Below are 13,391 nucleotides of genomic sequence, written 5' to 3'. Positions count from 1 at the left end.
TTTCATTTTTTGTGTGTGCGTGTATACACCTTTGTGTGTGCCTGTTTATACAGATGTAGGATCTTAATTTGATAACCCTGTTGCAGGAGAACTTTCTGAAGTTCCATTTTGAAATTTCAGGCTTTATTTTCCCATACGATAATCATTTGCATTTCCTGTTGCTGCTGGATTTTTGTCCTGCTGTATCAAACTGGCTCAAATGAAAAGCTCCTACATCTCTGTGTGTGAACATTAACCGATATAAAGAACCCTGTCTGTGTCTCTCCCCTCGTAGAATGGAGCTGCAGAGGCAGGAGCAGCAGGAGAGAGAGAGACAGGCCGCAGCCATCCCTCCTACAGCCCCACCCGCCCCGCATGCCCCTCCCTCAGCCCCCGGTGGACCCCCGCCTCCCCCAGCCCCGCCACCACCCCCAGGCCCCCCACCTGCTGGCCCTCCACCCCCACCTGGCCCCCCACCACCCCCTGGGTCCGGGGCGCCACCTGCCCCACCTCTGCCAGGAGGAGGGGGGGATGGAGGGGGTCTCGGTGATCCCGGTGGACTAGCTGCTGCCCTAGCAGGAGCCAAACTACGCAAATCCACGAAGGTGAGACCAGTGTCAGACGTTTTCTAGGTAGTCTTCATTGCAGTCATGCTGTGCATATGACCAGATCTGACGAGGCCTGGAGAAGTATTTAACGTCTCAAGAGCCACGGCAATATCATATAGAAAATCTTCTTTGAATTGTGCAGGCATCGAACCTTCAGAAAAGACCTGGAACGCATCTCTTTTACTCGATATTCCATTGTTGATGCATGTTGAAAATTCAGTGAACACCTTGTTGATTCAGTGAGTCGAACAACTTTCAAATGCATCTTTTCTTCCACCCTTTTCTTGAGGTAATCCCTGGTCTTTAAGTGCATGGATATACTGTAGATGAAGACGTGGTTTCGACCTTTCTCAAATCTTAGTCCCAGATTAGTGATTTCTTCACGGAAGGTAGGAAAGAAGGGTGCATTTTAAAATATTGAAACTGAGCCTGTCTTTCTCTGTAGGAAGATAGTGGTGCGGCGGCACTTCCTACATCGGGAGGAGGTGGTGGGGGAGGTGGTGGGGGAGGAAATCTGATGGGGGAGATGAGTGCCATCCTGGCCCGACGGTGAGCCACTGTCTCAGTCTTTGTTAAATGTGGGCCTGGACGTTGTGTGTGATGTTTACGATCATATGACTGTGCATGTCTGTGATTGCTGAGGCTTAGACCTCGTCTTCATTGTGTGTCTTTGTATGCAGGAAGAAAATGTCAGATAATCCAGGCGCAAAGAAGGATGAGCCCGGCAATGTAAGTCTCCTGTCAATGATCTTTGTAGAGACAACAATCCTCCTCTCATAAATCCTTAAAGAGATTCTCCGGTAATTGTGTACTACGTCACGTATGCGTACCACGTTATTACTCTCTGTCTCTGCTGTGTCAACTGAGCCTTTGGGCCAGCCCTGTAACTTCACTGGATTACGCTGGGCAGACCTCTTGCTAGCTGTCACTCAAATGCAAGTGGTTGAAGCTCATAGGCTGGAACTCGAATTGCTATGGGGCTGGCCCACGTGGGGGGCAATGTAATGAAAATGGCCCGAGACAACTTTAACAAAAGTCTCTTTCACACTAGGGATTTCGTGGCTAACTGAGGTAAGCAGTAATTCTGCTCATAGATTATGTATGTATGAACTAGACATTGGAAGAGAAGGAGGGCCGCACAGCGTCAAAAAATGTTTTAAATCCAAAACTGAGGCTTGAATGCAAACTAGACCTTGACACATCCAGCCCAAAGCGGGAGGTTTAAAAAACGTAGGCTAATGCGATTAGCATGAGGTTGTAAGTAACAAGACAATTTCCCAGGACATAGACATATCTGATATGGGCAGAAAGATTAAATTCTTGTTAATCTAACTGCACTGTTCAATTTACAGTAGCTATTACAGTGAAAGAATAACATGCTATTGTTTGAGAAGAGTGCACAATTTTGAACATAAAGTTATTAATAAACAAATTAGGCACATTTGTGCAGTCTTGATACAACATTTTGAACAGAAATGCAATGGTTCATTGAATCAGTCTAAAACATTGCACATACGCTGCTGCCATAGAGTGGCTCAAATCTAAATTGCATCTGGGCTGGAATAATACATTATGGCCTTTCTCTTGCATTTCAAAGATGATGGTACAAAAAAAATACAAAACAGTTGTTTTTTTTTCTTTGTATTATCTTTTACCAGATAAATTGGGTTATATTCTCCTACATTCCTTTAATATTTCCACACATTTAAGTGTTTCCTTTCAAATGGTACCAAATACTATGCATATCTTTTTTCAGGGCCTGAGATACAGGCAGTTATATTTGGGTATGTCATTTTAGGTTAAAAATCTTTTAAAAAAGGGGCGGATCCTTAAGAGGTTTTAAGCAGTGGTGGAAAAAGTAAACGTAAAGATACTTTTTCTTTAGTTATTTTTTTTATTAAGGTAAGTCACCCAGTAAAATTCTACTTCAGTAAAAGTCTAAAAGTAGTTGGTTTAAAATATACTCAAGTATCAAAAGTAAAAGTATAAATAATTTCAAATTCCTTATATTAAGCAAACCAGATGGCACCATTTTCTTAATTAAAAAAATATATATATTTTTACGGAAAGCCAAAGGCACATGCCAACATTCAGACATAATTGACAAACGAAGCATGTGTGTTTAGTGATTCGACCAGATCAGAGGCAGTAGGGATGACCAGGGATGTTCTGTTGATAAGTCTGTGAATTTGACCTTTTTCCTGTCCTGCTAAGCATTCAAAATATAACGAGTACTTTTGGGTGTCAAGAAAATATACTTTTTACTCCATGCATTTTCTTTAAGGAATTTAGAGAAGTAAAAGTAGTTAAAGATATATAAATAGTAAAGTACAGATACCCCCCAAAAATACTTTATACCTCTGCTTTTAAGAATGTGTGTGTAAGCTGCAAGTCAAGTCACACTATGGTTAAAAACATATGTGCATAGTAAAGGGATGACACAATGTAATTTTCTTTCTCTGTGATTTTAGGAAGACTCCTCAAAGTCCTCAGGCCAAGGTGGTGAGTAGATCCACTGAAGTCTTCAGTCCATTCTTTTTGTGTTTGACTCAGCATATACCTGGGAGCTGTTCCAGAAAGCAGGATCAATGAGTTGGCCCGCTAACTGTTTCAAAAATGGCTGAATACATACATACATACATACATTCATACGTACATACAGTTGGAGTCGGAAGTTTACATACACTTAGGTTGGAGTCATTAAAACTCGTTTTTCAACCACTCCACAAATTTATTGTTAACAAACTATAGTTTTGACAAGTCAGTTAGGACATCTACTTTGTGTATGACAAGTCATTTTCCCAACAATTGTTTACAGACAGATTACTTCACTGTATCACAATTCTAGTGGGTCAGAAGTTTACATACACTAAGTTGACTGTGCTTTTAAACAGCTTGGAAAATTCCAGAAAATGATGCCATGGCTTTAGAAGCTTCTGATAGGCTAATTGACATCATTTGAGTCAATTGTAGGTGTACCTGTGGATGTATTTCAAGGCCTACCTTCAAACTCAATGCCTCTTTGCTTGACATCATGGGGAAATCAAAAGAAATCAGCCAAGACCTCAGAAAAACAATTGTAGACCTCCACAAGTCTGGTTCATCCTTGGGAGCAATTTCCAAACGCCTGAAGGTACCACTTTCATCTGTACAAACAATAGTATGCAAGTATAAACACCATGGAACCACGCAGTCGTCATACCGCTCAGGAAGGAGACGCATTCTGTCTCCTAGAGATGAACGTACTTTGGTGCGAAAAGTGCAAATCAATCCCAGAACGACATTAAAGGACCATGTGAAGCCGCTGGAGGAAACGGGTACAAAAGTGTCTATCTATATCCACAGTAAAACGAGTCCTATATCGACATAACCTGAAAGGCCGCTCAGCAAGGAAGAAGCCACTGCTTCAAAACCACCATAGGAAAGCCAGACTACGGTTTGCAACTGCACATGGGGACAAAGATCATACTTTTTGGAGAAATGTCCTCTGGTCTGATGAAACAAAAATAGAACTGTTTGGCCATAATGACCATCGTTATGTTTGGAGGAAAAAGGGGGAGGCTTGCAAGCTGAAGAACACCATCCCAACCTTGAATCACGGGGGTGGCAGCATCATGTTGTGGGGGTGCTTTGCTGCAGAAGAGACTGGTGCACTTCACAAAGTAGATGGCTTCATGAGGAAGGACATTTAGTGGAATATTGAAGCAACATCTCAAGACGTCAGTCAGGAAGTTAAAGCTTGGTCGCAAATGGGTCTTCCAAACGGACAATGACCCCAAGCATACTTTCAAAGTTGTGGAAAAATGGCTTAAGGACAAAGTCAAGGTATTGGAGTGGCCATCACAAAACCCTGACCTCAATCACATAGAACATTTGTGGGCAGAACTGAAAAAGCGTTTGCAAGCAAGGAGGCCTAAAAACCTGACTCCATTACACCAGCTCTGTCAGGAGGAAGGGGCCAAAATTCACCCAACTTATTGTGTGAAGCTTGTGGAAGGCTACCCGAAACGTTTGACCTCAAGCTAAACAATTTAAAGGCAATGCTACCAAATACTAATTGAGTGTTTGTAAACTTCTGACCCACTGAGAATGTGATGAACTAAATAAAAGCTGAAATAAATCATTCTCTCTGATATTATTCTGACATTTCACTTTCTTAAAATCAAGTGGTGATCCTAACTGAGCTAAAACAGGACATGTTTTACTTGGATTAAAATGGCGCCGGAAGAAATGGCAGCAGTTTTACGGGCACCCAACCAATTGTGCTATTATGTGGGGGTTTCTCGCATTATTTGAAACTCATTTCGTACATAATGTTTCTGCAACCGTATCTTATGGCAAAAAAAGAGCTTCTGGATGTCAGGACAGCGATCACTCACCTCGGATTAGACGTAGATTTGTTCTTCAACAAACAAGACGCACAAGACATTCTCCAAACATCCGGCAGGGCCGACATCTCCGTTATTTGCAAGAGGAAGCGACGCAGGTGTAGAGGACAAAGAGCTGGATGCCTGGTCAGGACCCGGAAAAGGTGAGTGGGAAAGCTGCCGTTACCGTCAATACTACTCGCCAACGTGCAATCATTGGACAATAAACTAGAAGAGGTACAATCACAAATATCCTACCAACGGGACATCAAAAACTGTAATATCCTATGTTTCACGGAATCGTGGCTGAATGACAACATGGATATTCAGCTAGCGAGATAGAACATCACACTCCGGTAAGACGAAGGGGGGCGGTCGGTGCATATTTGTAAACAACAGCTGGTGGACGAAATCTAAGGAAGTCTCTAGATTTTGCTTGCCTGAGGAAGAGTATATTGTGATAAATTGCAGGCCACACTACTTGCCTAGAGTTTTCAGCTATACTTTTTGTGGCTGTTTATTTACCACCACAGACAGATGCTGGCACTAAGACCGCACTCAGTCAGCTGTATAAGGAAATAAGCAAACAGGAAACCACTCACCCAGAGGAGGCTCTCCTAGTGGCCGGAGACTTTAATGCAGTGAAACTTAAATCAGTTCAAACGAGTTCACCTGTACTCCACACACAGAGATGCGTGCAAAGCTCTCCCTTGCCCTCCATTTGGTAAATCCGACCACAACTCTATCCTCCTGATTCCTGCTGACAAGCGAAAATTAAAGCAGGAAGCGCCAGTGACTCTGTCTATAAAAAAAGTGGTCAGGTGAAGCAGATGCTAAACTACAGGACTGTTTTGCTATCACAGACTGGAACGTTCTGGGATTCTTCCGATGGCATTGAGGAGTACACCACATCAGTCACTGGCTTTATCAATAAGTGCATGGAGGACGTCATCCCCACAGTGACTGTAAGTACATACCTCAACCAGAAGCCATGGATTACAGGCAACACTCACACTGAGCTAAAGGGTAGAGCTGCCTCTTTCAAGTTGTGGGACTCTAACCCGGAAGTTTACAAGAAATCCTGCGATGCTCTGCGACGAACCCATCAAAAAGGCAAAGCGTCAATACAGGGCTAAGACTGAATCATACTACGCCGGCTTCAACGCTCATCTTATGTGGCAGGGCTTGCAAACTATTACAGACTACAAAGGGAAGCACAGCCGCGAGCTGCCCAGTGACACGAGCCTACCAGACAAGCTAAATCACTTCTATGCCTGCTCCGAGTCGAGCAACACTGAGGCATGCATGAGAGCATCAGCTGTTCTGGGCGACTGTATGATCACGCTCACCTTAGCCGATGTGAGTAACCTTTAAACAGGTCAACATACACAAGGCTGCGGGGCCAGACGGATTACCAGGACGTGTGCTCCGGGCATGTGCTGACCAACTGGCAAGTGTCTTCACTGACATTTTCAACATGAGTTGAACATGATTGAGTCTGTAATACCAACATGTTTCAAGCAGACCACCATAGTCCCTGTGCCCAAGAACACAAAGGCAACCTGCCTAAATGACTACAGACCCGTAGCACTCATGTCCGTAGCCATGAAGTGCTTTGAAAGGTTGGTAATGGCTCACATCAACACCATTATCCCAGAAACCCTAGACCCACTCCAGTTTGCATACTGCCCAAACAGATCCACAGATGATGCAATCTCTATTGAACTCCACACTGCCCTTTCCCACCTGGAGAAAAGGAACACTTATGCGAGAATGCTATTCATTGACTACAGCTCAGCGTTCAACACCATAGTACCCTCAAAGCTCATCACTAAGCTAAGGATCCTGGGACTAAACACCATCTGCAACTAGATCCTGGACTTCCTGACCAGCCGCCCCTAGGTGGTGAGGGTAGGTAGCAACACATCTGCCACGCTGATCCTCAACACTGGAGCTCCCCAGGGGTGCGTGCTCAGTCCCCTCCTGTACTCCCTGTTCACCCACGACTGCATGGCCAGGCATGACTCCAACGCCATCATTAAGTTTGCAGATGACACAACAGTGGGTAGGCCTGATCACCGAAAACGACGAGACAGCCTATAGGGAGGAAGTCAGAGACCTGGCCGGGTGGTGCCAGAATAACAACCTATCCCTCAACGTAACCAAGACTAAGGAAATTATTGTGGACTACAGGAAAAAGAGGGCCGAGCACGCCCCCATTCTCATTGATGGGGCTGTAGTGAAGCAGGTTGAGATTTTCAAGTTCCTTGGTGTCCACATCAACAACAAACTAGAATGGTCCAAACACACCAAGACAGTCGTGAAGAGGGCACGACAAAGCCTATTCCCCCTCAGGAAACTAAAAAGATTTGGCATGGATCCTCAGATCCTCAAAAGGTTCAACAGCTGCAACATCGAGAGCATCCTGCCTGACTGGTTGCGTCACTGCCTGGTAATTTCTCGGCCTCTGACCACAAGGCACTACAGAGGGTAGTGCGTACGGCCCAGTACATCACTGGGACAAAGCTGCCTGCCATCCAGGACCTCGACACCAGGCAGTGTCAGAGGAAGGTCCTAAAAATGGTCAAAGACCCCAACCACCCAAGTCATAGACTGTTCTCTCTACTACCGCATGGCAAGCGGTACCGGAGTGCCAAGTCTAGGACAAAAAGGCTTCTCAACAGTTTTTACCCCGAAGCCATAAGACTCCTGAACAGGTAATCAAATGGCTACCCGGACTATTTGCATTGTGTGTCACAAATTATGCGTTTCTGAAATAGCATTGTTTTTAAGATATATAGACTTGAAATTAGCATGGTATAATTGACTCTACAACCAACAACCCATATCCAAGTTTAGCTTTCTAAAATCAAGAGATATAGTATTTTACTGCTTATCAAAGTTAGCTGGTTAACTTAATAATGGTCCTGTTTTCTGGAACACTCCACTGATCATAAAATTATGTACAATGCATTCGGAAAGTATTCAGACCCCTTCACTTTTTCCACATTTTGTTTCGTTGCAGCCTTATTCTAAAATGTAATAATTTTATTTTTATTCCTCATCAATCAACACACAATACCCCATAATGACACAAATAAAACAGGTTTTTATAAAAAAAAATTGCAAATCTATTAAAAAAAATAAAAAAATACCTTATTTACATGTATTCAGACCCTTTGCTATGAGACTCAAAATTGAGCTCAGCTGCTCCTGTTTTCATTGATCATCCTTGATGTTTCTACAACTTGATTGGAGTCCACCTGTGGTAAATTAAATTGATTGGACATGATTTGGAAAGGCACACACCTGTCTGAATGCCAAGCATCACGTCTGGAGGACACCTGGCACTGTCCCTACGGTGAAGCATGGTGGTGGCAGCATCATGCTGTGGGGGATGTTTTTCAGCGGCAGGGACTGGGAGATTAGTCGGGATCGAGGGAAAGATGAATGGAGCAAAGTACAGAGAGATCCTTGATGAAAACCTGCTCCAGAGCGCTCAGGACCTCAGATTGGGGTGAAGGTTCACCTTCCAACAGGACAACGACCCTAAGCACACAGCCAAGACCACGTAGGAGTGGCTTCGGGACAAGTCTCTGAATGTCTTTGAGTGGCCCAGCCAGAGCCCGGACTTGAACACGATCGAACATCTCTGGAGAGTCCCGAAAATGGCTGTGCAGCGACGCTCCCCATACAACATGACCACTTGAGAAGAATGGGACCAACTCCCCAAATACAGGTGTGCCAAGCTTGTAGCGTCATACACCAGAAGACGCAAGGCTGTAATCGCTACCAAAGGTGCTTCTACAAAGTACTGAGTAAAGGGTCTGAATTCTTCTGTAAATGTGATATTTCAGTTGTTGTTTTTTAATACATTTGCAAAAAATCTAAGCTGTTTTTGCGTGGTCATTATTATTGTGTAGATTTGAGGGGGAAAAAACTGTTTAATTAATTTTAGAATAAGGCTGTAATGTAACAAAATGTGGAAAACGTGAAGGGGTCTGAATACTTTGCGAATGCACTGGAAGTCTTAAGTTAAATGTGTACAAACATGAGACAGCTAGTGTAGTGTCCTGGGTCATATTCATTAGGTACCAAATTAAAGAAAACACACCAAAACGGGGAGGGACTACCTAAACCTAGTTTTCCATTTTATTTTGCTACAGTGTGCACTAATGAATACAACCCAGATCTCTTTGCCTCATATTAATGATCTATCCTTTGTCTGATTTGAGCTGTGAAGCACTGGTTGGCCTTTTTACTGAATAAAGTATAATATAGCTCATAAACATAATATAGATTTTGATGTTTCATCATTTTCATGATCTACTTTTGCCATGACAGACACCCTCAGGAGACCGTGGGAGAAATCCGCCACCATGCCAAGGTAGGCAATTCACCCGTCTGTTGAATGTCCACACAATAAACACCAACACGCTGTCTCGCATACCTGTGGTGCAGGAAATTACAGTCCCCCCAGTTTAATTCACTACAATAACTGTTTTTATGTTTACTATGAGAGACAACTGTGTGGGCATAAATTCCATCTGTGACCCCCGTGGAGCCAGCCCTGCCCCTCTCTATCCCATCTTTCTGGCACTGTAAAGAGATTGTGTTTGAGAGAAAATCTTGCATGTCTCAAACAGGACTAACTCAACCACCAAGACCCAGGTGCAGGAGAGCAGCCCAAGCACCACCACCTCTGCCCTTCCTCCCGTTCCCCCTTCTCCATCCTCTACCCCAGTGTCCAGGTACCCCCTATCCCCCCCCCCCCCCCCATCCTTTTCCCTTATGCCGGGACTCCACGTCTGTCTGCTGCTATGCTACAGTCTCACTAGTAGTGCTGAGCAATGAGTGCTTTTTGAAGTCTGTTTGGATTCTATTATGGAAAAATTCAGTTTTCTATTTTTTTATTTTATTTAATGCACTGTGCATTATTTTGGTTGCAAATCTGGGTATTAATTTGATTAGGTGGTCAGGAGTCTTATGGCTTGGGGGGTAGAAGCTGTTTAGAAGCCTCTTGGACCTACACTTGGCTCTCCAGTACCGCTTGCCATGTGGTAGCAGAGAGCACAGTCTATGACTAGGGTGGCTGGAGTCTTTGACAATTTTTAGGGCCTTCCTCTGACACCGCCTGGTATAGAGGTCCTGGATGGCAGGAAGCTTGGCCCCAGTGATGTACTGGGCTGTTCACACTACCCTCTGTAGTGCCTTGCGGTCGGAGGCCGAGCACTTGCCATACCATTCAGTGATGCAACTCTCGATGGTGCAGCTATAGAACCTTTTGAGGATCTGAGGACCCATGTCAAATCTTTTCAGTCTCCTGAGGGGGAATAGGTTTTGTTGTGCCCTCTTCATGACTGTCTTGGTGTACTTGGACCATGTTAGTTTGTTGGTGATGTAGACACCAAAGGAACTTGAAGCTCTCAACCTGCTCCACCGCAGCCCCTTCGATGAGAATGGGGGTGTGCTCTGTCCTCTTTTTCCTGTAGTCCACAATCATCTCCTTTGTCTTGATCACGTTGAGGGAGAGGTTGTTGTCCTGGCACCACGCGGCCAGGTCTCTGACCTCCCTATAGGCTGTCTCGTTGTTGTCGATGATCAGGCCTACCACTGTTGTCATCTGCAAACTTAATGATGGTGTTGGAGTCGTGCCTGGCCGTGCTGTCATTAATAGCATTCTCACATAGGTGTTCCTTTTGTCTAGGTGTTAAAGGGTAGTGTGGTGTACAATAGAGATTGCATCATCTGTGGATCTGTTAGGGCGGTATGCAAATTGGAGTGGGTCTAGGGTTTGTGGGATAATGGTGTTGATGTGAGCCATGACCAGCCTTTCAAAGCACTTCATGGCTACAGACGTGTGTGCTATGGGTCGGTTTTCATTTAGGCAGGTTACCTTAGTGTTCTTGGGCACAGGCACTATGGTGGTCTGGCTAAGACATGTTGGTATTACAGACTCGGAGAGGTTGTAAATGTCAGTGAAGACACTTGCCAGTTTGTCAGCGCATAATCGCAGTTCGCGTCCTGGTAATCTGTCTGGCCCTGCGGCCTTGTGAATGTACATGTCCTGGTAATTCATCTGGCCATGTGGCCTTGTGAATGAACGAACTCACTCCTCTGCCAGTCCATGGTGAGTAATCGCAGTCCTGATGTCCAGAAGTTATTTTCAGTCATAAGAGATGGTAGCAGCAACATTATGTACAAAATAAGTTAAAAAAAAAGAAGTTACAATCGGTTGGGGGCACGTAAAACGTCAGCCTTCTCCGGCGCCATCTTATCAATCACTTAGATCATGTATTTCCCGGTTCGTGAAGCAACTGCTTTCTATCCCTTTCAGTCTCGCGTTCTCTCTTCTCTCAGTCTCTGTGGATTACTCTGTACAGACCAGACAAGTTTAAGCATGCACGCAATGAATTATGGTCATTGCAGTTAATTGACACGTTTTCAAAGCTAAACTATGTAGAAAATTGGCCTGTTGGAAACTACAACTCTCTACTATCTCGCAAGTGTTCAGGCTTGATATAATTTATCTCTAGAGAAACTCTGCATTGAGCTCACAGAAAAAAAAGGAACAAAATGAAATTCGAACCAACGTGCGTCAACTAAACTCAGCAAAAAAATAAACATCCTCTCACTGTCAACTGCATTTATTTTCAGCAAACTTAACATGTGTAAATATTTGTATGAACATTCAACAACTGAGACATAAACTGAACAATTTCCACAGACATGTGACTAACAGAAATGGAATAATGTGTCCCTGAACAAAGGGGGGACAAAATCCCCAAAAAGTCAGTATCTGGTGTGGCCACCGGCTGCAATAAGTACTGCAGTGCATCTCCTCCTCATGGACTGCACCAGATTTACCAGTTCTTGCTGTGAGATGTTACCCCACTCTTCCACCAAGGCACCTGCAAGTTCCCGGACATTTCTGGGGGGGAATGGCCCTAGCCCTCACCCTCCGATCCAAAAGGTCCCAGACGTGCTCAATGGGATTGAGATCCGGGCTCTTCGATGGCCATGGCAGAACACTGACGTTCCAGTCTTGCAGGAAATCACACACAGAACGAGGAGTATGGTTGGTGGCATTGTCAAGCTGGAGGGTCATGTCAGGATGAGCCTGCAGAAAGGGTACCACATGAGAGAGGATCCCGCTCCTGAGTACAGGCCTCGGTGTAACGCTCATTCCTTCGACGATAAGCGCAAATCCGACCATCACCCCTGGTGAGACAAAACCGTGACTCATCAGCGAAGAGCACTTTTTGCCAGTCCTGTCTGGTCCAGCGACGGTGGGTTTGTGCCCATAAGTGACGTTGTTGCCGGTGATGTCTGGTGAGGACCTGCCTTACAACAGGCCTACAAGCCCTCAGTCCAGCCTCTCTCACCCTATTGCGGACAGTCTGAGCTGAAGGGTTTGTGCATTCCTGGTGTAACTCTGGCAGTTATTGTTGCCATCCTGTACCTGACCCGCAGGTGTGATGTTTGGATGTAACAATCCTGTGCAGGTGTTGTTGCACGTGGTCTGCCACTGCGAGGACGATCAGATGTTCGTCCTGTCTCCTTGTAGCGCTGTCTTAGGCATCTCACATTATGGACATTGCAATTAATTGCCCTGGCCACATCTGCATGCCTCCTTGCAACATGCCTAAGGCACATTCATGCAGATGAGCAGGGACCCTAGGTCAGTAGAAAGTCCTCTTTAGTGTCCTAAGTTTTCATAATTGTGACCTTAATTGCCTACCGTCTGTATGCTGTTCGTGTCTTAACGACCGTTACGCATGTTCATTAATTGTTTATGGTTCATTGAATAAGCATGGGAAACAGTGTTTAAACCCTTTACAATGAAGATTTGTGAAGTTGTTTGGATTTTTACGAATTATCTTTGAAAGACAGGGTCCTGAAAAAGGGACGTTTCATTTTTTGCTGAGTTTAGTTGTTTAATAACACAAAATGTTGGTTTATCGCTCAGCACTACTCACTAGGTGTAGGGTGAAGTTCCCCCTAGCAGTGATCTTGGGTCATTTTCCCCACTCATGGTTAAGTTTACGATTGGGGGTGGGAAGCTGATCCTAGATCTGTACTTAGAAGTTTCATCCTGGAGTGAACTGACAACAGCGCTGTGTGGCCTCTTGTGCCAAGTGATTAAGCAACACAATGCTGTGTATAGCTGTGAACATCTTTGTTTTTGCCATAGCACTAACACACCTGATTCTAATCAAATGCTTGATGATTGATTGGTTTAATCAAGTGTTAATTAGTGTTAGGGGAAAATACAGTGGGGCAAAAAAGTATTTAGTCAGCCACCAATTGTACAAGTTCTCCCACTTAAAAAGATGAGAGAGGGCTGCAATTTTCATCATAGGTACACTTCAACTATCACAGACAAAATTAGAATTTTTTTCTCCAGAAAATCACATTGTAAGATTTTTTATGAATT

At 44.4% G+C, this 13,391-nt stretch overlaps 1 protein-coding gene across 5 annotated transcripts in view; it reads left to right on the top strand.

The window, feature by feature from the left end:
* The window catches only part of LOC110534856 (vasodilator-stimulated phosphoprotein), a 39,986-nt gene that overhangs the window by 19,483 nt on the left and 7,112 nt on the right, over nucleotides 1-13,391 (top strand). For 3 of the 5 annotated variants that reach the window (XM_021619791.3, XM_036989792.2, XM_090186006.1), the window contains 6 exons: nucleotides 275-584; nucleotides 1,033-1,136; nucleotides 1,268-1,316; nucleotides 3,059-3,089; nucleotides 9,299-9,341; nucleotides 9,601-9,705. In XM_021619791.3, the coding sequence (XP_021475466.2) occupies nucleotides 275-584; nucleotides 1,033-1,136; nucleotides 1,268-1,316; nucleotides 3,059-3,089; nucleotides 9,299-9,341; nucleotides 9,601-9,705 (642 nt within the window). The remainder of the gene's footprint in view (nucleotides 1-274; nucleotides 585-1,032; nucleotides 1,137-1,267; nucleotides 1,317-3,058; nucleotides 3,090-9,298; nucleotides 9,342-9,600; nucleotides 9,706-13,391) is intronic. The other 2 variants (XM_090186007.1, XM_036989793.2) reach the window with 1 other exon arrangement.

Source organism: Oncorhynchus mykiss, chromosome 10 (genome assembly GCF_057628025.1).
Source record: "Oncorhynchus mykiss isolate SJ-2025 chromosome 10, ASM5762802v1, whole genome shotgun sequence".
NCBI lineage: Eukaryota > Metazoa > Chordata > Actinopteri > Salmoniformes > Salmonidae > Oncorhynchus > Oncorhynchus mykiss.
Note: the sequence above shows the minus strand (reverse complement) of the source record. Positions and strands in the feature narration are given on the sequence as shown.